This window comes from Chrysemys picta, chromosome 19 (assembly GCF_011386835.1).
Source record: "Chrysemys picta bellii isolate R12L10 chromosome 19, ASM1138683v2, whole genome shotgun sequence".
Taxonomy (NCBI): Eukaryota; Metazoa; Chordata; order Testudines; family Emydidae; genus Chrysemys; species Chrysemys picta.
Genome location: NC_088809.1, coordinates 1,226,452 through 1,252,240, shown reverse-complemented (window position 1 = coordinate 1,252,240; position 25,789 = coordinate 1,226,452). Strand labels below are relative to the sequence as shown.

Genomic DNA, 25,789 nt, shown 5'->3' with positions numbered 1-25,789 from the left:
ATCCCACCAGGTGCCTATGTGCATTGTTAGGCACCTACGCATCTTTGAAAATCTTCCTCTTCGGAATGTGGTAAGTCTCACTGAAAGTCAGTGCATGCTTACGTTCCTACGTCACGTAGGCACTATTGTAATTTGACCTGAAAGCTGAAAACCAAGGGATATTCCATAATTGTTTCCTTGGTGTTAAAAGAAATGTTGGTTATGGTGGTTCTGCCGTGGGGAGGGGGGCAAGGGTTTGGGGAGCTGACACGTGCAAGATGGCAGCAGAAAGATTGGTTTCTTACAGAAAAACTAGCCAGAATGTAGGATTTGCATACACATTCTTTAATTCAACCAATACTTTAGGAAACAAGAATTTTCCCATTCTCAGGAGAATGCTAGAGTTCGTGTCATGTTGTTACAGCAGGGGTAGTCAATAGGCGGACCATGGGCCAAATCCGGACTGCCAGACACTTTTGAATGAACCCCAAAATCTTTTTATGTACTTATTATTATAATTATTGTTGTTGTTTTTTTCTTTTTTGTTATTTTCTCTGGAGTTTGGACCTTGACTATACCTTGACCAACAAATTTGGATCTTGACAAAAAAATAGACTACCCCTGCACAGTTTTTGAGCCTCCATAAATAGTCATAGTGAAAACAGCCTCTTACTTTCAGAAGCTCTTAGGAACTTCAACTACAGAGTGAATTTAAAATAAATAAATTACAGAGAAATAGAATGGGCTAGATAGTGTTTTGATTTGTCCATAACTGTTACAATACATACATTGCCGGAGTGCTTGCAGATCACACTTACCGTTTTATGTTCACCATGCCCATGCACAAGCACACATACACAGAGGTCTGTACCTACAAACAGAGGTTTCAAATACACACAGTTGCATACACAACATCAGGTGCAAATGTCTCCCTCCAACCTCTTACATACACTTCTCTGTCACACTTCCTTTCCTCTTCTTGTACACTCAAAACAAACACTGAATTTGCAGGCAAAATCTGAGAGCCAATGGATGTGCCTGATACTGGGGGAAATTTCCCACTGGTTGTCAAGAGAGAGGTAGCCTGGGACCCCAGCAAGGGTTGCACAGCACAAGGCTATATCTTTTGCATACAGCAGAAGAGTCAGATAATTGTGTTGCTGTTAACATCTGGGTGACTTTGTTTCTAGATGTTGTGTCTGGTCCAGTACAACACCAAAGCTTGAGTAGATGGTGCTGCTGGTCAGAGTGACAATACTGCTCCATCAGACACCACTATTGGTTTCATTGTCCATCTGTATTAGTAACAGGAAGCTGCTGACGTGCTGTTTGCCCATACTGGAAATTTATTCAAATTGAACAAGGGGTAGCCCCAGGTGTTTATGGCAAGCATGATTGTCAGGACACCCAAGATGTTGAGAACACTCCCAGCTTTAGCCTAGAATTGTAAAGAAACAGTGTCAATAGTTGAACTAAGTCTGTTTTTTCTTTCCGCTCTGCTGATCAGGAGTAGGGAGTTTGTATGGATGGCTTTTGTGGCTTGATCTGTAGATCCTTATTCTGGCACCCAGGCTGGGCAGCCGTGTCCATCTGAGGAAGATGGCCTGGGTGGAATGGCTCAGCTTTGTGCTGGGGATATAGAGGCCCAGGTGGGGAAGGGGTTTAAATTTGGGATCCCTTGTTTCCTGTAGCAGTGTGCAGAGCAAAACAAACAGGAATCAAGGGATCGGATTCTGAGTGGAGCCTCTTCGAGGCATACCACGCACTTCTCAGCCTAGGGGGAGGGAGGCCTGAGATGACTTTATGCCACCTTTGTGCCTTCCCAATGGTGAGCTGCTTTGAAGGCTGGAGTGGCCCCTGCATAGTGCTGTGGAGCTGCGGCCTCTCCTCCAGCCCACCTCTCCCAGCCCTACCAGCATGGCCCCATAGCAGGTCTTGTGAGGAATCCTCACAGTACAGTCTGTGGCTGTGCTCCTCAGTTCCTGCACTGGGGGCAATTCTCCCCCAGCTTGCTCTGGGAATCTTAGAGCCCCTTTATGCATCTCTGGGCCTTTCGTCTGTCATAAATTAAACCCAAGAAGTTTAATTTCAATACCACTGTTTTTGCCTGTAGCTGATGCTAAATCACTTAACCCAGACCATTAATCTGGTTTTCTTTCCAAAACCTCATTCACATCAGAGTAAACTGGCTCCATATCCTAGCTGTTAAGAAGACTTTGAGTATTTATTTGGATAGGGCTAAGTCTTTTCAGAAGACCTGGAATCCCAGCCACACACTTACGCAGCCCTTTCTTGATTTGGCATCTAGATTTGATGTTCACTTTGGGGGGGCAATGCTGCTGCCCTTATATGTCAATTTTAAAGATGCCCTTCTCTTTCTCTGCTATCATGAGAAAGGCAAGTCCAGCCATGGTGGAATGCACTGAATAACTGGCAGAGACAAACATCTGAGGCTTTGCCTAAGCTGTGCAGAAGAGCAGTATGATAGGAACCCTTCTGCCATTATCACGGTTTGTATTTAGTTTATCTGCACAGCTACACACGTCCATTTCCCATCAATTCCCGGGTGCTGTTGGAGCACCCTAAGAAACTCTTTCCATGCAGTGTCTCTGCCTGTTTTCTAAGAGCTCAACGGCAGTTCTTGTTCATATGGCTCGGAGTGTACTTCCTGGTCCCAGTGACCTATGTTAATGCACAGGTCTAGGCTCTTTATTCCATTTGATTTTAGCAGGGTACAATCCGCTCTGTAATACCTTGTCAAGGAAAAACTAAGACAAAAAAGGAGAGGGGTAAAAAACAGTGTAAGTGAAAATCGGAGGGGTGCCCTGCTGCTCACCATGTCAATAACCTTGAGCTGTCCATAGGAGAAGGCAATGGCATTGGGAGGAGTAGCCACTGGGAGCATGAATGCCAATGATGCGGAGAGTGTGCATGGCAGCATGACGTAGAGCGGATTGAGGCAGATGGCTTGAGCCTGTGCAGGAGGTGAGAAGAACGGAGACAGTTTTAATACCAGCAAAGTTCATAGGGAGTCTGGGCCAGAAGAATCTGGCTGTGTTTAGCCGTGACACGTGCCCCACCCTTCCCTTTCCCAGACACTCCGGGACACTTTCCGTCCTGCTTCAGAAGCTTCCAGTCACTCCCGCAGAGCTCAGGAAGCAGGAGCTCCTAGTGACCAGCACACTGGGGCCCTGAGCCCGCTACTACTGTAATATAAATTGTTAATCACAATTATCACAGTCCAGTCCAGACTCCGTAAACATAGGGAAAAAGTCATCAAAGTCCTTCGTCAAGAGCTAAGTAAATGTACCACTTGAAAGAAGAGCCCCCAAGCTCTGAGGGGCAGTGGTTGGGTAAGGGGGAATTTGGCTCTCTTCAGTAAAGAATTACAGGTCATACTGTTCAGTGTCTTATGCAAAATATGTCTGGTGATTCTTACTCCAGTTCCTGCTGGGGCCAGATTTTCACATCCTAAAACTACCCCCACAGCTGGCACTAGTGGTCTCCTTATAGCCACTCTCAGTGGAGCTGCAAAGGTTTGACTGGATTGTGGAGGCTGATCTTTGCTGTCACCCCTAGAGGTGACCCTGAAGGTCACGATGAGGCACACTGATGTGGTGGTATGGGAAAGTTAACACTGCCATTGCCTTTGCTGTGAATAAAAGGACTGCAGTTGCCTGGCCTATCAGTCCTGTTATTTTCACCTGCACACCTTATTTTAGAATATATGTAATAAATCTATATCCTAAACCTTATCACGTGATCAAGGGCATGAGCCTGTGGTTGGCTCTGTTAGGGTTTTTGAGTAACTGAGTAAGTTTGTACTTGGAACATGATTGAAGGTTCTTTTACTTTTCCTGCAGAAGCAATCTGAAAAGGTGGCACTTACCATGGAAGCCAGTATAGGAAGGAAGAGGGTGGTGGTAGCCACATTACTGGTGCATTCGGTGAAAGTGGCCACCAGGAGACATAACAGCAAAGCAATAGCAGGAGATGGGATATTCTGCAAAGGGGTCAGTTTGCTACCTAACCATACAGACAAACCAGATTCCTGAAAGAGAGGGATGGAGAGAGGTCGGTCAGCACAGTGGACATGTCCTTGGGCAAGTGCCATAACGAGCTACACTCAGTAAACATATTTTCCCTGCCAATCCCACTGTCTCACTCAAAGACTGCTCTCTGGAGAAAAGCAGCTAGTCTTTATTCACAGGCAACAGAACTCAAGGGAATGAATAAGACACGCACACTTTTTTCATCCTAACGCCACTGAGAGGGAAAGAATACTGTATTGTCCCTTATTTGTATAAAGGAGTTCTTTCCCATTACACTGTGCAGGGCATTAGTTGTACGTGATCACTACTTGGACCTGTCTCCTGTCCAAATAACAATCTCAGCCCCTCTTTCTGACAGGCCCTTGTTGGTGTCCAGCTGCCAACTTCAATGCAACATAGTCAAAACTGAGTTCTTACTCCTTCTGACCCCTACTCCTTCCTATTGACTGTAGACAATACCAGCATCCGCCCTGTTACACAGGCCTGTAAGTTGGACATCAGTTTTGACTTAGCTCTCTCTGTAGACTCACACACCCTGACTATGTCTGTATCTTGATGATTCTTCCTGAATAACATCTCTGTGATCCAGCCTTTCCTCTGTCCACACAGCTAAAATTTTCACGCATTCTCATTCCACATCTTGACTACTATGACCTCCTCCTTTCTGGTCTTGACAAATGCCACCTTGCCCCTCCAGCTCCTCCAAATCCATTAAAAGCACTTCCACTAAGATTATCTTCCTGCCTTGTCACTCTGACCACATCCTCTCACTCTTTGCAGCCTTCCACTGGCTCCCTCTTTCCCACCACATCAAACACAAACAACTTGTCTTCGCCTGTAACTTCCTTCATGGCCTATCCCTGCTTTATTTATTATCTCTTACACAGCATGGAGCCATCAACCACCTCTTCTGGACCACCAGTGGTACAAGTCTTTATTTCCTATTCATCAGATTGTTCCATAAACAGTTTATCCTATGCCACTTCTGATGTATGAGGGTAGTTCCCCATTAACATCTGCACAGTACTATATTATCCTCCTCCAAACCTCTCCTTAAACCTCACTCTGCTGCAATGCCTACAAAACTCAACAATAACCAGGCTGTTGGTGTGCTGCGACCATTGCTTTACTACACTAATCATAATCCTCTCGCTGTTTCCATGTGTTTCACCGCACCATCTGTTTGGTGTAGCCACCCATTGTTTCTTGTGTTATATGAACATTTTTTTGTTATCGGTGTGTGCAATGCCTAGCAAAATAGGATCCTAATCCCTGACTGGGGCTTCTCGTTGTTACCACAAAACAAATGACTATTTGTTAGACATGGTGCTTTCTTACATTCAATTCAATTCGGTATCTCACTGTTCTCCATCAATTTCCAATATTTGGTTTCCAAATCTGAGGTGAGAGAGGAACAAGTTGTCCATGGTTGGCCCATCAGTTGCACATATTGCTACTCATGTTCTCCGAATCACAGTGGAAAAGTCTTCTGACTTAGACTCTGCACTACGTTCTACCATCTTCCTTCTGTTCTTTTCTATTCCATTTCACAGCCACGCTTGCTAACAAATGTATATGGGGATGCAAGTCACACCTGCTGCACAACTTCTGTTTAATGGGAGGTGTCTGCATCAGGCGGCCTTTAGCCCAGCTGGCTTCTAGGTGGCAATGCTGCATTGCACAGATCCAGCACTGAACAGTAAAGAACCTGAAATCGTTTGGAATCCCATCATGGCAGATCTTGCCTGCCTGTGCCTCCTCACACTTGGGCAACACTTGGGCAGCTTGTCATGCCAAGAAATCATCATTGACTTGCATTATTTGATGTGTTTGGCCCTTCCCGCATGAGTCCCCTGCTCAGAATCACAGTTAGTTGTTCTGCCTCCCTGGGTAGTGGCTATGTCACCTGTGCACAGCAGCAGTAGAAACTCAGGAGCGAGCACAAGACTGTTCTTAATGCTGGTCTCCAGCTGAGAGAATGGGCATTTGGTGCTACTAGAGTGCCCTCTGGTGTTCCACAGGGTGCAAACAAAAATAAAGAGCAAAATAAAACCTTGTCCAGTTAGATAAATGTTTCTGGTAAGCAGACAGATGAAGTTACCTCACTGCCTTTGGCCAGGGCAAAGCCACCTCCCAGCAAAATCACAATGTTCCAGGGCATCTTCTGATTAACCGTCTTCCAGTCCAAGAGAGCAGGGAGCACTGGAATCTGCCTTGTGCTATCTAAAATCCAGAACCAGTCTGTGAGCCACAGGGATGGAGAGCACATCCAAGGGAGCATCTCTGCACTCCACTCCCAAGCACCAGGGGAAAGCGTAAGCTGCAGCAGCTTTGTGGGCCTTGGTCCAGCTGTTCCTTTAGTTGCTCTGGTGCACATTGCTCCCCTGACAAACAGCAACAGTGCCCACAATATAGCCCTTCCCTCGGCTCCATGCTCCTAGTTTGTGCTAACACACGGCAACACTACTAGTGTCTGATGCCTGTGAGACTCCCCACTTCTTGCATTTCCTCCTGGGAGTGGAGAGCTGGAGCAACACGGAATGGGGTCTACTAGACTATGGGATTGTCTCCTAAAGGAAGTGACGGAAGCTTCATCACTTCAAACTTTTTAAACTAGACTAGAGAAAACACTAGTGAGTAAGTCATAGGAAACTCGCCCTCACCCCCAGAAGGTGGAAGAACAGACTAGATGTGTGGGAACATATCCTCAGAGCTGCTAACTATCCCCCCAGGAAATCTTATGTCTCCTCCTTGACTCTCCAGCTTCAGCAGTGATGATTCATGCATATAATGCCCTTTGCTGGGCAAAAAGAATGAGGAGTCCTTGTGGCACCTTAGAAACGAACACATTGATTTGGGCATAAGCTTTCGTGGGCTACAGCCCACTTCATGGTATGCACCAGAAACGGACTCATTCTGTGATCAGCGAAATGCACAGTGGAAAGCATATAATTTCAGTCCTGCAGGAAACCACAAACAGCTCTGAAGATACCTCCCCAGCACTGTCCTTTGGCTCCTTGGAATTGTTCAGTGTTTGAAATTCCCCTTGTAAATCCAAGATGCAGGGAAACTTCCTGTGTTCTATTGTGATTTTCTGATGTACTGAGCTAGTTCTTACCTTGTTGTGGCGCTTGCTGAGCCCTATTATGCCATAGATAGGTGGGGATCTCTGAAGGGATTAGGAACATCAGAAGTGAAATGAAGATGACAACTGTCGCATCAGTCACATAACTGCAAGAGATTGATCCAGAAATGAGTCTAGTATGTTTGGCAGGGGTATTAAAGGAGCTAGGGCAGCACAATCTGGGGCAAGATTTTACATCTGGATTTGGCATGGTACTGCCGAAAGGCTAGGCCACAGACTATGCAGGATTTATCCAGATGGGAACAGAGAGCCAATGTGGTTTGAGCAGGTGAGAAGGCAGGATACTCTCCCGCACGCCCATACTGGATCTCTACTGTTCAGTGTTTGGCTGCTGTTTGGGGGGACAGGAAAAGCAATGATACCTTTCGCCATTCTTGTTGAAGACATTAGTTGCCCAGCCTGGCATGAACCCAGGGTCTCTGGTAAACCAAAGCACCACCAATAATAAGAAGAGGACTGTGACAGCTATCTCTGAAAATCTCATGGGGCCCAGCTTCTTGTGCTCATCCTTGATAACCCTGTAAGCCATTTTCTGCTTTGCCTTCATAGACGCATTAGCTCCGCAACCAAAATTCTTCCGAAAGCTAGAATAAAACAGAGAAGCAGATGTCATAGCAATTCCCTGGGTATCTGCAGCATTTAAAAGAACATACTGAATTGGCATCCAAAGTCTGCATTTCTCGGAGTGCCAAAACCACTATTATTGATTTGTATGTCCATAGCGCCTGGGAGCCCTCGTCAGGGACCAGGACCCCATTGTGCTAGGTGCTGCACAGGCACAGAATAAAAAGCCAGTCCCTGTGCCAAAGAGCATACAGGCTAAATGTGAGACAAAAGACACTAGATGGACAGAGAGAGAGAGAGAGATGGCGGGAAAAAGGAAACAATGAGAAAATGGGCAGCTGTGGTCTCAGTGCACCATCAGGTTAACTGGTGTCAAGTTTTTTGTAGGCATTGAGGCAAAGGAGAGTTTTGAGGAGGGATTTGAAGATGGAGAATGAGGTAGCTTTGAGGGTGAATATGGACAGATCCTCGCCAGTGTGAGGAGAAGCCTGGGAGAAAGCACCAAGGGCCTTGTTTGAACATTTAACAAGTGGGCAATGGAGGCTGACATCACAGGCCCACTGGAGGCAGGAGTTGACATTTCAGTAGTGAATAAAAGATGATAGGTGGGTCTGTGAAGTGAAAACAAGCAGCTTTTGTACGATGCGACAGAGAAGAGGGGAGCCAGTGGAAGGATTCAAGAAGAGGGATGACGTGCTTATAGCAGCCATCTAGGAAAGTGATCTTTGCAGCAGCATTCTGAATGGATAGCAGCAGGGCAAGACTGCATTTGTCAAGATGAGAGAGCAGGTTGTTCCGGTAATGGAGATGCGAGATGCTAAGAGTATTAGCTGCGTGGATGGATAGGAACAGTTGCATCTTAGAGATGTCACGCAGAAAGAATCAGTGAGATTTAGACATAGTCTGGATGTGAAGATCTAGTTGTTGAAGATGATGCCAAGGTCATGCGCCTGAATGACAGGCAGGCTGGGAACAGGTCATGAGAGACTTTGCCAAGAGTGGTTTCGGTGGAGTGGAAGAGGCAGAAGCCAGATTGGAGAGGGTCTAGGATGGAATTTGGAGGAGAGGAACTCAAGATAGTGATTGTAAACAGTGCATTCAATGAGCTTAGAGATGACAGGGAAAAAGGGCAGTAGCTGGAGAGGCAAGTGGGCTCAAAGGTGTTGGGAGAAGGGGTTAAGATGGGAGAGACGAAAGGTATAGCTACACTTTGGGATGGAGGTGTAATTTCGAGTTTGGGAAGACATTCCCAGGCTAGCTCTGATCAGACTAGTGCACTAAAAACAGAAATGAAGCCACAGCAGCACAATGGATAGGAGGGGTTAGGTGCCCTGACTTCATAAGAATGGTATACGGGTCAGAGATGGTCCATCTAGCCCAGTATTCTGTCTTCTGACTGTGGCCGGTGCTAGATGTCTCAGAAGGAATGAGCAGAACTGGGCAGTTATCAAGTGATCCCTCCCCTGTCATCCAGTTGCAGCTTCTGTCAGTCAAAGCTTTAGGGACACCCAGAGCATGGGTTGTGTCCCTGCTCAGCCTGGCAAATAGGGATTGATGAGCCTAGTCTCCATGAACTTATCTAGTTCTTTTTTTAACCCAGTTATACTTTTGGCCTTCACAACATCTCCTGGCAACAAGTTCCAGAGGGTGACTGTGCTTTGTGTGAAGAAATACTTCCTTGTGTTTGTTTTACACTTGCCGCTTATTAATTTCATTCAGTCGCCCCTGATTCTTGTGTTATGAGAAGGAGTAAATAACTCTTCCCTATTCACTTCCTCCATACCAGTCATGATTTTATAGGCCTCTGTCGTATCCCCCCCTTAGTTGTTGTTTTTCTAAGCTGAACAGTCCCAATCTTTTTACTCTCTCCTCATTCAGAATCTATTCCATATCCTGATTAGTTTTTGTTGCTCTTCTTTGTACCTTTTTCAATTCTAATATATCTTTTTCGAGGTGGGGCAACCAGGTGTACCAAGATGTGGGCGTACCAAGGATTTATATAGTGGCATTATGATATTTTCTCTCTTACTATCTATCCCTTTCCTAATGGTTCCTAACATGCTCTTGGTTTTTTTGACTGCTGCTGTACACTGAGTACATGTTGTCAGTTAGAGATCTCGGCGTCATCATGGATAGTTTTCTTGAGAGGTATCAGCTAATTTAGACCCCATAATTGGATATACATAGTTAGGATTATGTTTTCTAACGTGCATAACTTTGCAGTTATTGACACTGAATTTCATCTGCTGGTTTGTTGCCCAGTTTTGTGAGATCCCTTTTTGAAACTTTTCACAATCATCTTTGGCTTAACTCAGTGGTCCCCAACCTTTTTCGTCTGGCGGGTGCCAGACAACGAGCCACCGCGGACCATGGCCAGCGGACTAGCATCCGCCGAAATGCCGCTGAGAAGCGGCAACGTCAATAGGCATCGCCACCGAAATGCCGCTGACAAGCAACATCATCCAGAGGCGTCGCCGCCGAAATGCCATCAGAAATTGGCGGCATTTCGGCGGCGACGCTTCTGGTTGACGCTGCTTGTCAGCGCCATTTTGGCGGATGCTCATCCGCCAGCCAGGACGCGGGCGCACATAGATGCCCCAGCGGGCACCATGGCGCCCGCGGGCACCGCGTTGGGGACCCCTGGCTTAACTGTTTTGAGTAATTTAGCATCATCTGCAAACTTTGCCCACCTCCCTGTTCACCTCTTTTCCTAGATCATTTATGACTATGTTGACTAGGACTGGTCCCAATACAGACCCCTGGGGGACCCTCCTATTTGCCTCTTTCCATTGTGAAAACTGACCATTTATTCCTACTTTTCGTTTTCTGTCTTTTAACCAGTTACTGATCCATGAGAGGACCATCCCTCTTATCCCATGACTGCTCACTTTGCGTAAAAGCTTTTAGTGTGGGACCTTGTCAAATGCTTTCTGAAAATCCAAGTACACTATATCAACTGAATCACCTTTGTTCACATGCTTGTTGATACCCTGAAAGAATTCAAATAGATTGGCGAGGGATGATTTCCCTTTTCAAAAGTTGTGTTGACTCTTCCCCCACATATCTTATTCATCTATCTGTCTGATAATTCTGTTCTTTATTATAGTTACCTGGTACTGAAGTTAGGCTCATTGGCCGGTAATTGCCAGGAGCAGCTCTGGAGCCTTTTTTAAAAATCGCTGTTTAAAAATGTGGTACAGAAGCTGATTTAAGTGATAGGTTACATACCACAGTTAGGAGTTCCTTCAGAACTCTGAGTGATACTCTCTGGCCCTGGTGACTTCTTACTGTTTAATTTATCAATTTGTTCCAAAACCTCCTCTACTGACACCTCAATCTGGGGCAGTTCCTCAGATCTGTCACCTAAAAAGAATGGCACAGGTATGGGAATCTCCCCCACAACCTCTGCAGTGAAGAATGATACAAAGAAATCATTTACTTTCTCTGCAATGGTCTTGTGTTCCTTGAGTGCTCCTTTAGCACCTTGATCTTCCAGTGCCCCCACTGATGGTTTGGCAGGCTTCCTGCTTCTACTATTAGCTGTTAGTATTTGTGTCCCTTTCTCTGATCTTTAACTTCTTTTTTTGGCCTGCCTAATTATGCTTTTACATTTGACTTGCCAACGTTTATGTTCCTTTCTGTTTTCCTCAGTAGGATTTGACTTCCAGTTAGTCAAAGATGCCTTTTTGCCTCTAACTGCCTCTTTTACTCTGCTGTTTAGGCATAGTGACAATTTTTTGATCTTCTTCTTATTTTTTTTCTTCTAATTTTTATTCAGGGTATACATTTAGTTTGCCCTTCTAGTACGGTGTTTTTAAAGAGTTTCCATGCAGCTTGCAGGCATTTCACTTGGGATTGTTCCTTTTAATTTCCTTTCAACTACTTTCTTCATTTTTGTGTCGTTCCCCTTTCTGAAGTTAAACGCTTCAGTGGTGGGTTTCTTTGGTATTTCCCCCCCACGAGGATGTTAAATTTAATTACATTATGGTCGTTATTACTTACCAATTCAGCTATAGTTACCTCTTGGACCAGATCCTGTGCTCCACTTAGGACTGAGTCAAGAACTGCCTCTCCCCTTGTGGATTCCAGGACTAGCTGCCCCAAGAAGCAGTCATTAATGATTCTAGAAAGTTTATCTCTGCATCCTGTTCTGAGGTGACATGTCCCCAGTCAATATGGGGATAGTTGAAATCGCTCATTATTTTGGCGTTTTCTTTTTTTGTAGCTTCTCTAATCTCCCTGAGCATTTCACAGTCCCATCACCATCCTGGTCAGGGAGTCAGTACTATATTCCTTCTGCTATATGCTTATTATTCAAGCAGGGAATTTCTCTCCATAGAGATTCTATGGTACAGTTTGGTCCATTTTTACTATATTTGACTCTATATTTTCTTTCACATGTAGGGCCACTCCCCCATGAGTGTGAGCATATTTTGTACCTTGGTATTACCGTCTCCCATTGATTGTCATCGTTCCACCAAGTTTCTGTGATGCCTGTTATATCAATATCCTCATTTAATACCAGGCCCTCAAGTTCACCCATCTTAGTATTTAGACTACTAGCATTTGTATACAAGCACTTAAAATGGGTCACTATTTAGTTGTTTGCCTTCATGTGATGGAACTGAATGGGACTCTTTTTTGTTTGACTGTTTCTCTGCAGTTCTTACCTGTATGGGTAAGTGGTAAGTGGATTTCCTGGGGAATCCTTGGGGAGTGGATAATACAAATTCTCTGATTATGCAAAACCCTCTTTTGAAGCTATGTCCAAAGGAGAAGGTGACTGCTGGGTGATTACCAGTTCCTGGAGATTGGAGATCAAAGGCCCCAGCTGTAGAAAGAAACAGCTGATCTGCTCAGTCTGGATGCTGGTTCTGGATCTAAAGACTGTTCTGAACATGTAAACACAGGGAAAATCCTGCAGTGGGGTTTGAGGCAATGTTGAAGTTGGGAGTGACCTCTGGTCAGCTTTTTACCATGCAAGTAGTTTCTTTTATTGTATTTATATGCATTCTCTGTAATGCTTTTACATTCAGAATAAATATGCTTGCTTAGAAGAAGCTGAGTGGTAACTTGTAACTGGTCATAGACTTGAAGAGAAAGCAAAGCCCAGGTGCTGACCTTTAGGCAGACTGGCTTGCTAAGGAGATCACAGTATAGATCAGGGAGTGTGCAGCCTTAAAACCCCTGGTCAGAAGGGAGTTGGACAAGGATTCCTACCCAGAAACAGGAGGTGGCTGGAGACCTGAAACGTGACTGGGAACTCCTGGAGCAGATCACAGAGCAGGGAATACAGGTGTAGTTACTCTGAAACTGTGACAGGATCAATGGCAGAAGCATCAATTTATATTTGTTTCAATGAGCATAAAGTACTTACTCAAATCCCAAGAACATTATCTGGAGCCAAATCCAGGAAAGAGCCAGCAACAGTATCATGGTAGGGAAAGCAAACATGAACCAGGAAGCGAAGTTCACCACATTGTTATTGCCAGGAAAGAGCCTGGAAGTATAAACAGATGTCACTACAACAACTGCACTCATTTCTGTCTCATAATCTGTGGCCCAGAGAGGAGAGGGGGCTGTGGGGCCAGACCAAAAATGAGCTTGTCCGGGTTCTCCCTTCCTCAGAACGGCGTCAAATTTACTTTTTCCTTCTCTGTTTTGGCTGCAGCTTAGCCCCAGCCCAAGGTTACTACTAACAGACAGCAATTCTGGGGGTGCAGTCCCAAACCCCTCTGTACTCACTCATCCATCTGTCCCTTCATCACCAGGTTGGGGGTAGTACCAGTCAAGGTTGCGATCCCTCCAATACTGGCCGCATAACAAACAGAGAGGCTCATTCCCTTGCAAAATGTCAGGTGCTTCTCCTCTTCCAGCTGCTTCAGATCTTTCAGTTTCTCTTCTTCCTCCACTGTGAGCACATGTCCGTTATCTGGGTGCAGAGGCAGGAACAGGAGAAGAGTTACACAAGCTGGGCTAGACAGGAATGGGGAAGGTTGTTGTGCCTGCACAACACAGTATTCCCAGTTTAGGAACAACAGGCTATCCCAAGGTGAGGAAAGGTATCGAGACATGGTCATTTCAGGGCAGACTTTGGCAGTTCTCTGAGCCTCAGTCCCATTTAATGTTTGCATTGATACGAAATCCCAAAACAGTTTTTTTTTTAGAACATTGGAATAATACACAAAATGTGGATGTTTGATAACACCACGTGGCTACACTAGTAACTGGAATCAGCAATGTCTGAACGGGGCGAGGGGGAGTGGGAGAAGAAAACGCATTCAGGAACACAGGCAACCGGAGAACAGGCAGCTCATCCCACATCAGGACCTGATTAAGAAAAGCTTGTGATTCAAATTCAAGGACACTTGAGTAGAATCAAGGGGTCAGGAAAGAAGAGGAAGGCTGATAAAGAAAGGGAGCTGCCTGTTCACAAATTCAGAGATTTTAAGGCCAGTAGGAGACCATTGTGATCTTCCAACCTGACCTCCTTAATGAAACAGGCCAGAGAACTGCATACTGCCATCCATGTATCAAGCCCAATAATTTGTGATTGAGGTGCAGTATATTTTTAGAAAGACGACCAACTTGATTTAGGGAATCCAAGTGATGGAGAATTTGATACCTCCCTATGAAAGTTACGCCAGAGATTAATTACCCTCGCTTTACATTTGCACCTTATTTCCAGTTTGAATTTTTCTGATTTCAGCTTCCATCAACTGGATCTTATTATACCTTTTTTTTTCTAGATTAAAGAGTTCTCTCATATCAGAAATCTTCTCTGATATAGTCTGGATGCCACAGACATCTTCCTCCCTTATGAAGTTAAAATTTAGAAGCAGAGATGAATGTTGAGGCCAGAAGCACCTAATGTGGAGATGGAGAAGGCACCTGCATATCCACCATTACTCCTAAAGGAGAAAACACCTACAGCTACGTACCTTGTTTTTGGGTCTCTTGAGAGGCATCTGATTTATCTGGCACCTCCTGCAGCTCAAAGGCTTTGTTGATGCTCCCAGCCACAGGCCCCACTGGACTGGTCTCCTGCTCTGACTTGTGCAGCTGCTGCAGTACAGCTTGGGCTATTGGTATCATCATGGCAGTGGTGGCAGTATTGCTAATCCACATGGACAGGAATGCAGTCACAGACATGAAGCCCATAATTAGCCTGCAATGAAGAGGATTGATGTGAAGCTCACTTCAGAAGTCAAGGACCCAAAGTCTTTCCTCAAAGTGCTCCATTTCTCTCCCACCCCACAGACACAAAGAAGGACAAAATTATCTTCAATTCTCTCAGTCACTTAATGGCCTGGATTTTGTTTGCATGTAAATTCACCACTAGCCCAGGATTCTTCTCAGGGGAGGAGGAAGGATGAAAGTCAGGGAAGAAGAGGGAGCGAAAAGAGAGGATGGAGAGAAAAGAGGAGGAGAGGTTTCCAGGAGAAAAAGATACATATTGCAACAGTGTGTTTGGCAGGATCCATTCGTGACTCCAATGAAGACCATTCCATGCTGTGGCTGGAATTCTGTATAGGTTTTATTATGGTATAAAGACTGTCCTGTCAGCTCCTGTTCCTCTGGGCAAATGCTTTAATTAGCTGTTGACTAGCTAATGTGTCCTGGGCTGGGGTACAGGGCATGGCCAGGGTGAGCATTTCCAGTGGTGGATCTCCTTAGAGAGAGAGCCCTCTTTGCTAGGAAACGAAGTACAGTGCCTGCCATTAGCACTAGGGGAGAATAGCAGCACAGAGCTTTCGGCTTGTGATGTACAGTACATCCTATGCTGATCATCATTACAGAATGGTACCAAGGCCATGCATGAGCAGAGGGCCCTTAACACAAGATGAGATGAACTTTGCCCAGCTGAGCAGATCTGAAATTGGGGTGATAGTGACCTGGGGGAACAGCTAATCGTATAACCCTGTCGCCTGGGAGATAATTTATTTTTGAGCCCAGATAGTGATCAGTTAACATCCTTAAGCTTGAGGATCAATAATCTTTGTAATTTATCCCACCTCTTATCACTGCAGATTCCGTTCTGATTCATATAAAAGTCTAGTCCTCCTTTGGATCCTACTACGTTATTTTACAGCAATGAGATACACAAGCTGATTACAAACTGTGCACAAAGGTGTTTTGTGTTTTATTTATTTTTATCCTATTGTCTTATAATGTCCTCAAATGTTCCCTTGTTCTTGTGGTATGGGACAAAGTAGATAGGATCATATAGCTTTCTCTGTATATTTTATAGACCTCTGTAATTTTGCCTTACAATTATCATTTCAAAACCAAATTGCCCCTGATTTTCTAATCTCTTTAAATACAGAGACTCCAGTCCCCACTCCAGGATCGTAATCATTAACACGGTGCTTTTCTATGGTTCTGGTTATGATGTTCCCTTTCTCACTGTCATTTAGCTACATAATGTTAAATATTTCCTATTAAGTCAGTCCTTCCAGCCAAGATATAGAAAGGGGAAAGAAAGAGAGCTGGCTGCAGTACATATCGGAGAATACAGGAGTTCATTACTCATCTCACTCTTCACCCAGGAGACTCCCAAGCCCCACATACCCCTCTGGCTGAAATGAGATGAGAACCAAATGCAAACAAAGGACCTGGATCAAGAAAGCTCTTAAATGATGGACGTTGGCATGTACTTTGGTGCTTTCCTGAATCAGGAATGAAAAGATTTCCAAACTCCTTCCCTGGGTGGAATCTGGTTTTCTCACTGAGCCCCCTTCTTCCCCCTCACACACACTTCTGAGGTTCTCACTCACAGGGCTGGTCTGACCCCAACGATTAACAAGACCCGCAGGGCGATGCGCTTGTGTAGGTTCCAGTGTTCAACAGCAATGGCCACCATCAGCCCCCCAATGAAGAGCATGTTGGTGTCCTTCAGATACTCCATACAGACCTGAAACAGAAAACAGTCAGAGAGAGAACGTTTGCTGAAGGAGGGTCAGAGACACTGTTATGCAGGCTACATGCATCCAATACTACTAATAATTTTCCTTTGGTTTCAATTCTGGAGCTGGACCCAGCATTCATTCCAGGTGGTCAGAGATATTCTTTGTTCTGTGAGCCTTCTCTCTGGGTGCCAGTCATGCAGTTTCCTCCTCCTCAACACTGCATGTTGGAACCATCCTGTTCCTGTGGACTGACCAGATGAGAGACACCCAGACACACCGAGACAGAGAGATTGATGGACACACACATAGGTAAGAGCCAGATCTCTTACTTTAGTCGAATCCATTATGTTCATGAGCGGGAATAGCACGACAGGAAAGAGGGCAGTAACACCCAATGGCAGGACTTCCATACACCAAAACAGCGCCATCAGGATGATAACATAACCACATTGGGCTTCCTGAAAGAGAACGCATACAATCAGAGCACACTGCACAGCTGACTGAGACACTAGCCCACAAGCTTATTCATACGCTCTTACTAGGCATTCAGTCAGAGGCCTGCTTCTAGCCTCTTTCTCCCAACTGTGCCACAGGTAGAGAAGGGGAACAGATCCCAGTTATCTGCCTCCTGTCATGGAGAAAAGGGCAAAGCATTCAGTGACCTTGTCAGAGATCTGGGATAGAAATAAGGGGGCAGCATATACAGTGACCTTGTGGAAGAGCCTTTATAGGGAAAGGCAAAACTTATACACTGACTGATTTCTTTTTCTATGACTTTGAACCCTGCCCAGATAAGAGGCTGGCAGTTCTTAACAGACTCCTTGATTTTGCTGCTGGTAGCAACTTCTCCCTGATTTACTTCTGTCTTTGAATGATTGAACAACTCAGTTAGTCATTGGTCCAGTTCACTTTTCTCCCGGCGTGTTTCATGCAGTGGCCCAGATGAACTTTGATTGGTTTCCGCAGCCTTGATTTTTAGCATTGTAAATCATTATATATTTACTTTTCATTTGATTTTTCACAACAAGCCACAGCCTTTGCATAGGCTACTTGACAAACTATAATCACAGTTCAACCTCCGTTCCCAATCACTGGGATTGCTTTTTTTTATTTGTATTGTTGTAAAATGCCCTTTGCAATCCACAAAATTATCCAAAAGCTTCTTCCTTCCCCAGGGTGAAACAATCCCAATGTTTGTACCCTACCCTTTTTCTCCAGGGGATTTTGGCTTACTTGTGCTCTGGACAATTCCAGCTTCTGAATTAAACATATTGACTTCATGACAAGACTTCGGGGTGATCTGAAATAGCATGGTGCATGGGGGTTCTTTCCTGGGGGTGGGATAACGCAGAGAGGAAGAGACCATGGGCTGCAGGGTGCCCTCTCCAGACGAGGGGTCTGATTTACCAGTGCGTTACTCCAATTTTTATGACAACATGCCTACATTTATTTCGGTGTAGTTCCTCAGGTGGTAACACAATGGTGACTCAGGCCTTGTGCTGGGGACTGAGGAGAGGTGGCTTACATCTCCCTCATTCTGCAACTGGCACAGAAGTGTGGGTTAATGCTGGAAAGCGTGACTAGCAGGAAGTTTGCAGAGGGATTTGAAGGGGGAAAGAGTTATGTGGAATCTGGAATCAAGGAGATAATTTCAAACCTATCTGGCAGTGTGGGAGACAGCACAGCGATCTTCTGGCGAATGCTCTAAAGGGAGTGGGACGGACTGGTCTGAGCACAGGAACCAAGTGGATGAATAGCACTAGACAAGAGCTGAGAAGCAGGCACGGACAGACCCATGAAGACCCAGGAAAGCAAGAGGCAAGCATGACTATGGCATGGAACGAGATGGAGAGCTTGTGACATGGAAGGATGAAAGGTGAGATTCAGTAGGCCGGAGAGTAGAAAGTGGCAGTACTTTAGGTAGAGATTACCAGGTCCTGGATAAGGGTTTCAGCAGTAGGAATGGGTGGGGAAGAGATGGATTTCTGAGGAGAGGAAAGGATGGATTTTGGCCCCCCATATTCAGTGGCAACCACAGAAACTTTAAAAAGTGCAGTTCCCTAGTTAAATATTCCATCAAGCCGAACATTAATTGGAGTTTCCCAATGTTGATTAATCCATCTCTCCCATTTAGTGTTCCCGTGAGAAGCCACTGGGTTTTCTTGGCAAAGCTGTCAGTGAGAATCCCTGGCAAGTGCTGGGATGCTGGCACATTCCACCTGCACAGGGTCACCTCCAATAAAGCTGGTCAGGAACACAGCGACAGGAAAGGGAGCATATGGGGGGGCCTAATAATATTTCACATTGTACGGCTCCGACCCAGAGACAGTGAAGAATTCAGTGATTATGGGCCTTGGTTTAGACTCTCTCCTCAGAACAGTCCCCCACATCCTACTCCATTGGGATTTATAAAAATGAAAAATATAAACTGTCTGGAGGCCTGGAAAAGGGATATCAGTGCTATTGGCAACCAGTAGAGTCATCAGTTATCCCCAGGGACAGAGATACTTCTTTCTCCATTCACACACCCTCCTCTCTAGATCTTGCACATCCTGCTACTGCTCCGAATCCGTTTCATGCTCCAGGGGACCCCGTGACCACCAGGCTGGCATTCAGGATATAATCCTTTGAGATGTGTGAAAGTTTACACCCTCCTTCGAAGTCAAAGCTGGTTATCCTATTAGATGGACTAGTGAAGCTCCAGGCATCAGGCTCCACTTGGTGGCTGGGTTTCTGTGAGGTGTTGATTATTTGTCTTTTTATCTTTGTCAATTTCTCCTTCCTTTGGCTTTAGACAAAGCCTTTATCATTCTGTTTGTTTTACCCTTGTTCACGCAACAGTTTATCTCAGGGCCCCATCCATATCTCCCAATGGAGCAAGTTAATTACTAGAGAAGGTATGCTGGTTAATTGTGAGGGATCAGACATCTCAGTGTGGCATTATGTGTCCTGCTCCTTCCCCTTGCTTTTTTTTTTTTTTCCTTTTAGTGTAAGGTGTCAGCTTGACAGCCCTGTACACTGAAGATGCACCGCTGGGCCAATGTAAGAGTGCAAGCTTCTTCCATGTGGCCCAGCAGTGTGCCCAGTCTTAACCTGTAAAGGCCATGTTTAGACTTGGAGCGTCAGAAATATTCTGTCTCTCTCCATGGCCTGGTCAGTCCTTGGCCTCTGCTGAACACCAGATAGATGGCAGTTGGTGCCCTTTGTGACACTGAATTGAGATCCACCAAATCTTTCCACAAGTGACCTGATAAAATGGTAACTTCCAGGACAACCAACTTTGGCTGGGTTTGAAGCCGTGACTTAGTAGTGAAAAGTTCTGGATCCCACTCCCCAGCCACATAAGCAGTTATCTGAGTTAAGTCCCATTTAATTTCAGTAACTACTTTTTTTTCTACTTCTCTTTACACTGTTAGAAAAACGTTTACGTAGTCATGTATTATGTGTCTTCTTTCCATTATACTTTTACATCTTTGTGTCTTATACTGTCCCAGAGCAGGGATCCCCAAGACTGCAGGGAGCACTGCTTTGTCTGTATTTATGCAGTGCCGAACACAACGGGGCCCAGACCCCAACTGGGCCTCTGGGGGCTACTGCAATGCAAATAATAACAATCAAAAATCTTGGCATGCAAATGACTGAGAAATCAGACCTACAGAATACTTGCTGACAAAACCATGATTCAGTTAGTTGTGGTTGTAAATAGCTATTACTGTAATACTAATAAGAAAAATAAAGCATTATTAAAATACTACAATTATATATAAATAGTTGAAAGTTAAGGTTCCTCACGGCCTGAACTCTGACCCTGTATCCTGACCACCTGTTCTCTGCAGACGCACCCGAATCATGTCAGAGGATTACATGTATGTGGGATATTCCACTGAGTCCATATTTTGGAGAGTAAAAGATGCAGACTGGTTCTTTGACCAAAATTTGCGAACGTGACAAGTGATTTTGGGTGAGATGTTCAAGGAGCATGATTTTCAGAGAGAGCTGAGTGCCTGTCTTCAGAAAATCAGGCTCCATTGAGGTGTCTCAGATTGGACATCCAAAAACTTTAATCAGAGAGGGTGCAGAAAAGAGCCACAAAAATTATTTGAGGGCTGGAGAAAATGCCTTACACAGGGAGAGACTTAAAGAGATCAAGCTGTTTAGTTGATCAAAACAAAGATTGAGAGGTGTCTTGATTACAGTTCATAAATACTTGCATGGGGAGAAACTACCAGATCCTAAAGAGCTCTCAATCTAGCAGAGAAAGGCAGAACAAGTACCAGTGGCTGGAAGCTGAAGCCAGACAATTCAAATTAGAAATAAGGCATACATTTTTAACAGTTGAGGGTGATTAACCATTGGAACAAGCTACTCAAGTAAACGGTAGATTCTCCCTCTCTTGATACCTTCAAATCAAGACTAAATACATTTCTGTAAGATATGTTTTAGTCAAACACAAGTCATTGATCTCAGTACAGCGGTAACTAGATGAAATTTAATGGCCTGCGATATACAGGAGGTCATTAGATGATCTAATGGTTCCTTCTGGCATTAAACTCTAAGAATCTATCATCACTTTTGAAATGCTTGGCTACAGGCAGGGCCCCTTGTACTCTGTGGCATGAGGGGACCAAATTCTGAAGCAATGTTAATCTAGTCTATTGCCATGAAATACCTTTCATTCCCATTTCCCTCATCACAACCTCCCCTACTCACACATAACTATAGCTCATTGTTGAAAATACTCTTTGTGTAAAAATTGTGAATGATTGTTTTTGGCAGAAATGATTTTTCAAGGACAGGTTTGTCACTCTGCTTTCCAGCCCAGCTCCACTCCCTGGGCTTTGGTTCCCTTCATGATGCCTAGGTGATCTGGCTAGGGAACTCCTTCCCATCATGTGTGCCAGGAAAGGAGGGGAGCTTGTAGCCAGCTGCAGCAGCTTACTGGGCGTCTTCTGCTGCACCTTTCTCCAGGCTGGCCAGCCTGTGTTTCTGGCGGCCCCACCTCACTGCAAGCTGAACTTCAGGTCTGGCTCCTTGACGGCCTGCTTCCTGATTCTATGCAACGGTGCAGGGAGCATGTCCCTTTGGGGAGTGCTGGAGGACAGATCTCAGTGGGGTAGGGAAACAGAAAACAAAATGCCAGATGCCTGCCTGCATCAACATTTAGAGTTTTATACCCATGGAATAAGAGTTAGAGCCCCTCTGGCCTTGACTGAGATGAATGGGACAGGTTACACTGCTCAGATATGTTGTTTCAGGATGTCTGCAGACTCAGGCAGGCAACATTGCATCAGTTTGCAATCTGTTCACATTTTAAGGTTATCTCTGCCACCATAAGGGCAATAAACATCAGAGGATATTTTCAAAGGCACAAAAAGAAGGTAGGCACCCAACTGCCATTGAAAATCAATGGGAATCAAGCACTTAATACCCATTTGTGCACTGAAAGTCTCTCCCATAAGCTGAGATTCTGCAGCCAGGAGTGAATTCCCTGGTCACAAAATTGTGGAATACACAGGGCCCTGCCTCTTGGCCTTTGACCCTAACGGAGGCTGAGCGCTTGCAGCTCCCACTGCCTTCGTTGGGGGTTGGGGTGTGCGCAGTATCCACTGTTGTTTCTAGACTGTATGTGGCAGTATCTGAAGTGTAAGGTTGGTGTTTCTTGCTGTTAACAGGCAGCGGAACTACTTTTGTGTCTGTGTTTGGGAGCAGTGCCCCATATGTGCTGGAGGTGCTGGTGGAAATCTGTATCTACAGTATAGTGGTTGCTGGGATTTCTGGTGAGCTGGGGTTAGAATCTCATAACACCAATGTTCAGATAACTGAAGAGCTCTGGTTCTTTATATCATTATTGTATTTTACCAGATGGAGTTGATAGCTTATGGTCCATATTGGAAATATGGAGGAGGTTGGTGGCTGAGGAAAGAGAGTGCTGATGGACAGGGAGAGGAATGGTGTTGACAGAGTTAGAGTTAAGGGTGCTTCCACATCCGGACCTTTGAGTTTCTACACTTCCAAGCATTTACTTTATTTTTATCATTGCAACATCTAATAATGTTATTTCCATGCAACGGTATTAAATTAGAGCCAAACTGTATACACAATGTTTTGTCTGTGAATTTCTTTAGCTTTTTAAAGAAAGTATTTAAATATATGATTATAGGCAGGACTGCTGGCACCTGCTACTATTAAGATTGTGCACCACATCCCATTATAAGACCCTGTTTTCAGTTGCTCATAACTTTGCCAAACTTCAACCATTTGGGCTGAAATTTTACATGCCAGCTGTCTGCCTCGGGCTGAAGTTTTGTGTAAAATTTCAGCCAAGATGAGTCAGCCATTTCTGAGAACAAGGCTCGGGGAAAATACATTTTTTGTCCATGTTAAAAATTCTTGAGACCATTTTTGAACAGCTCTAGCGCTTTCCCCTCCCCCCCACTTTGGAGCAGGAAGCTGAAACTTGGCATTTGTCTCAGGGCTGTGCCTTGTGCTGTCCCTTGAAAATCCGAATGGAACCAAGATTCCTGAGTCTCATCATTCCTCTGCTGCCAGCAAATCCGTGAAACCCACTGGCAACGTGTATGTCTCATCTCCCTCTGTGCTGGTCCGCAGAGAGGATGACAACCTACTGCTGCTGTTGCTGTCAGTTACTTCGTTTGCTTCAGTTGCAGAGATCTGTGCCATGGATCTAAAGGTTCCAACCCTGCTCATAACTCATGTGGGTGCCAATATGATGCCACGTGATGGAATTTATGGGGGTTTTTTCAATTTGATTTTTTAAAAACCCAGGAAATTACTCAAAAATCTGAATAAATGTTAAGTTTACAAAGTCAAGCACTCAACAGTTAGGAAGTTATCATATGCAACCTTCATTCAGCCCCCTGATGTATATGCATTATGATGAAGTCTAATTACATGATCACATGCGATTTTTCCACAGGATCCGTAACTCATTTAGTGTGTAGGACAGACTGTGCTCTGGAGGTGAATCAGGGCTGTGTAGTGGAGGAGTATGTTTCTAGGACCCTGCCTCTTTTGTTGCAGAAGTTGGAAGGCGTGTAGTGAATGAGACAAAGGATTATTTCATGGTTAGGCAGTTAAATGCCACCCTTGAGAACTGGATTCTATCTCTGCCTCTGCCACAGAATCCCAGTGTGATGCTGGGCAAATAACTGAAACTAAACTTTTCACAGAGGGTCAGTAACTGTATGTTTCTCATTTTCTGGGGGCCCAACTTGATAGCCTGGGGTCTCATTTGCAGCAATGCTGAAAACTCACAGTTGCAACGGAAGTCAATAGGAGCTGTGCTTTAAACATGTAAAGTCAATATAATGCTAAGTACTCTCAAAAATATCAGGTCCCTGGTGTCTCAAATTGGGCACCCAAAATTAGTGGAATTTTTAACCTTAATCTGTGTGCCTCAGCTCGCTATCTGTAAAATGGGGATAATACCATCCCTGCACCACATAGGTGTGACTGAAACACAAGACAAAGGAGTATCCAAATCAAATCCTGCCAGCAGAGTTTGTAGTCTCTGAACCAGTGCAGCTCGTTTCACAGTGTGTAAATACTGGATGGTGGCTGCACTCTGTTAGCAGATCTTCTAAACTCTAACAGACTTTTGGCAGAGATTTTAAAGTCCAATGGAATATCTTGGCATGATCAGAATTTAAAAGTCTATAGTGACTAATTCCAACATTTGAACTTACCTTTGTCAGAAGTAATCATAAACGCTAAGTGTCCCACAAGACTTTTGAAGATTCTAAACCAAATCATTCTTTAAAAACTATTTTCCATAAGGAAAAAAGTTTCAAAACTTTTAAAAAAGTGAAACACACCTTATTTTTGTCCCATAGCTCAGAAATGCCTTGTCCTGTTGACATATAAAACAAATAATCCTGACATTGTTTCCTCTGTCTCAAGACAACACTAGAAAAGTAGCAGAAAAGGATTTTTTTGAGAAAATCAGGAGGGAAGTTAAAAGTTGAGCATATAAGCTTCAACTCAGGAGCCATTTAAGCATGTGCTTAAGGTTAGGCACACAGGTATGGACTTTAAGCATGTGCAAAAATGCTTTGCTGAATCAGGGCCATCATCTGAAGCAAGTTACATTTTTACGGTAATTCAGTGACACATTTTCATGATAGACTGTCCAGTGAGGCTCTCCTTGCTGTAGTATTCCAGGTGCCCCATTAGTGGTCTAAGGGGACTTAGCTGGAAAGGTAACTGTCCAGCTCAGACACAATGGAAGTTAATCAGGGAACGGACCTGTGGTTCCCGCTTGGTTTTGTAATGTACAAGAAGCAGTGCTTTCCAAATAACTCGGAGTTTCTGAGTGCAGTTAAGAGTTCTTACCTTGGTAGGAACGACCAGCGGGAGAGGAAGAAGCAGAAAAGGTACTAGGAAAGCAATCAGGTAATTCCTGTGGGCCACAATCACTTTCCACACAGTAGTCATGGTGCTGAACTAGCCCAGTGCTGAAAGATGCACAGGTCTGTTCATGGGGACTATATAAAGGCTCTGAAACATTAAACATTGACCTTGGCAGGTAGGAGTTGTTTTTAGAACCGTGATCAGAGTGAAAGAGAAAAGAGAACAAAGGAGGGAGGGGACAGAGAAGGAAGGACAGACCAGGAACTTTCTAAGGGAAATCTTTCTGATGCTTGATAAATTCAGCAGAGAATTAACCCCTTGTGGCCCAACCAGTCTCACGTCACTACAAAGGGAAGGGTGGTCATGAGCACATTCAAATATCCTACTGCAAAACATATGTGCTCACTTTTCTGCCAGCAGTCAATCTGAATTGACAAAGACAGCTAACGTTCCTATCTTTCATAATAAAATGTTAGTCCCTGAATGGGAGAATCCTACAGAAGGTGAGAATCCTTCTACAGTCAGCTCAGAATTTTGTTTTAATAAAATACTTCAAATGATTAGGGAGCATATCCATGTATGTAATACTCCAGCTGGAGTTCAGGAAAGTATGGCTTCTCCCTCAAACACTAAGGCAGCTGGGATTCCATCCAGGCTTTTTTGTGACAGCAAAAACCACCAGGGCAAAATTCAAATGACCAGAAGCCCTAACCCTATCAGAGATGGAATTCCAGCCCTAGCGCTCTGGGAGCAGGAGCACTAGGTCCTAC

General features: G+C 44.6%; 1 protein-coding gene across 2 annotated transcripts; it reads right to left on the bottom strand.

Moving 5' to 3' along the window:
• Positions 1–303: 303 nt before the first annotated feature.
• SLC13A2 (solute carrier family 13 member 2) lies at positions 304–25,374 on the bottom strand. Of its 2 annotated transcripts, none has more exons than XM_005298268.4 (12): positions 25,002–25,374; positions 16,979–17,107; positions 16,518–16,654; positions 14,682–14,908; positions 13,486–13,672; positions 13,118–13,240; positions 7,539–7,760; positions 7,150–7,262; positions 6,133–6,254; positions 3,869–4,030; positions 2,816–2,953; positions 304–1,417 (listed from the first exon to the last, which is right to left on the bottom strand). In XM_005298268.4, the coding sequence occupies exons 1-12, from the start codon at positions 25,101–25,103 to the stop codon at positions 1,280–1,282; spliced, it is 1,800 nt and encodes a 599-aa protein (XP_005298325.1). In that variant the 5' UTR covers positions 25,104–25,374; the 3' UTR covers positions 304–1,279. The 2 variants fall into 2 exon arrangements, with proteins under 2 accessions (XP_005298325.1, XP_042713971.1); XM_042858037.2 differs by lacking the exon at positions 25,002–25,374 and adding an exon at positions 17,189–18,121.
• Between the last annotated feature and the right edge of the window lie 415 nt (positions 25,375–25,789).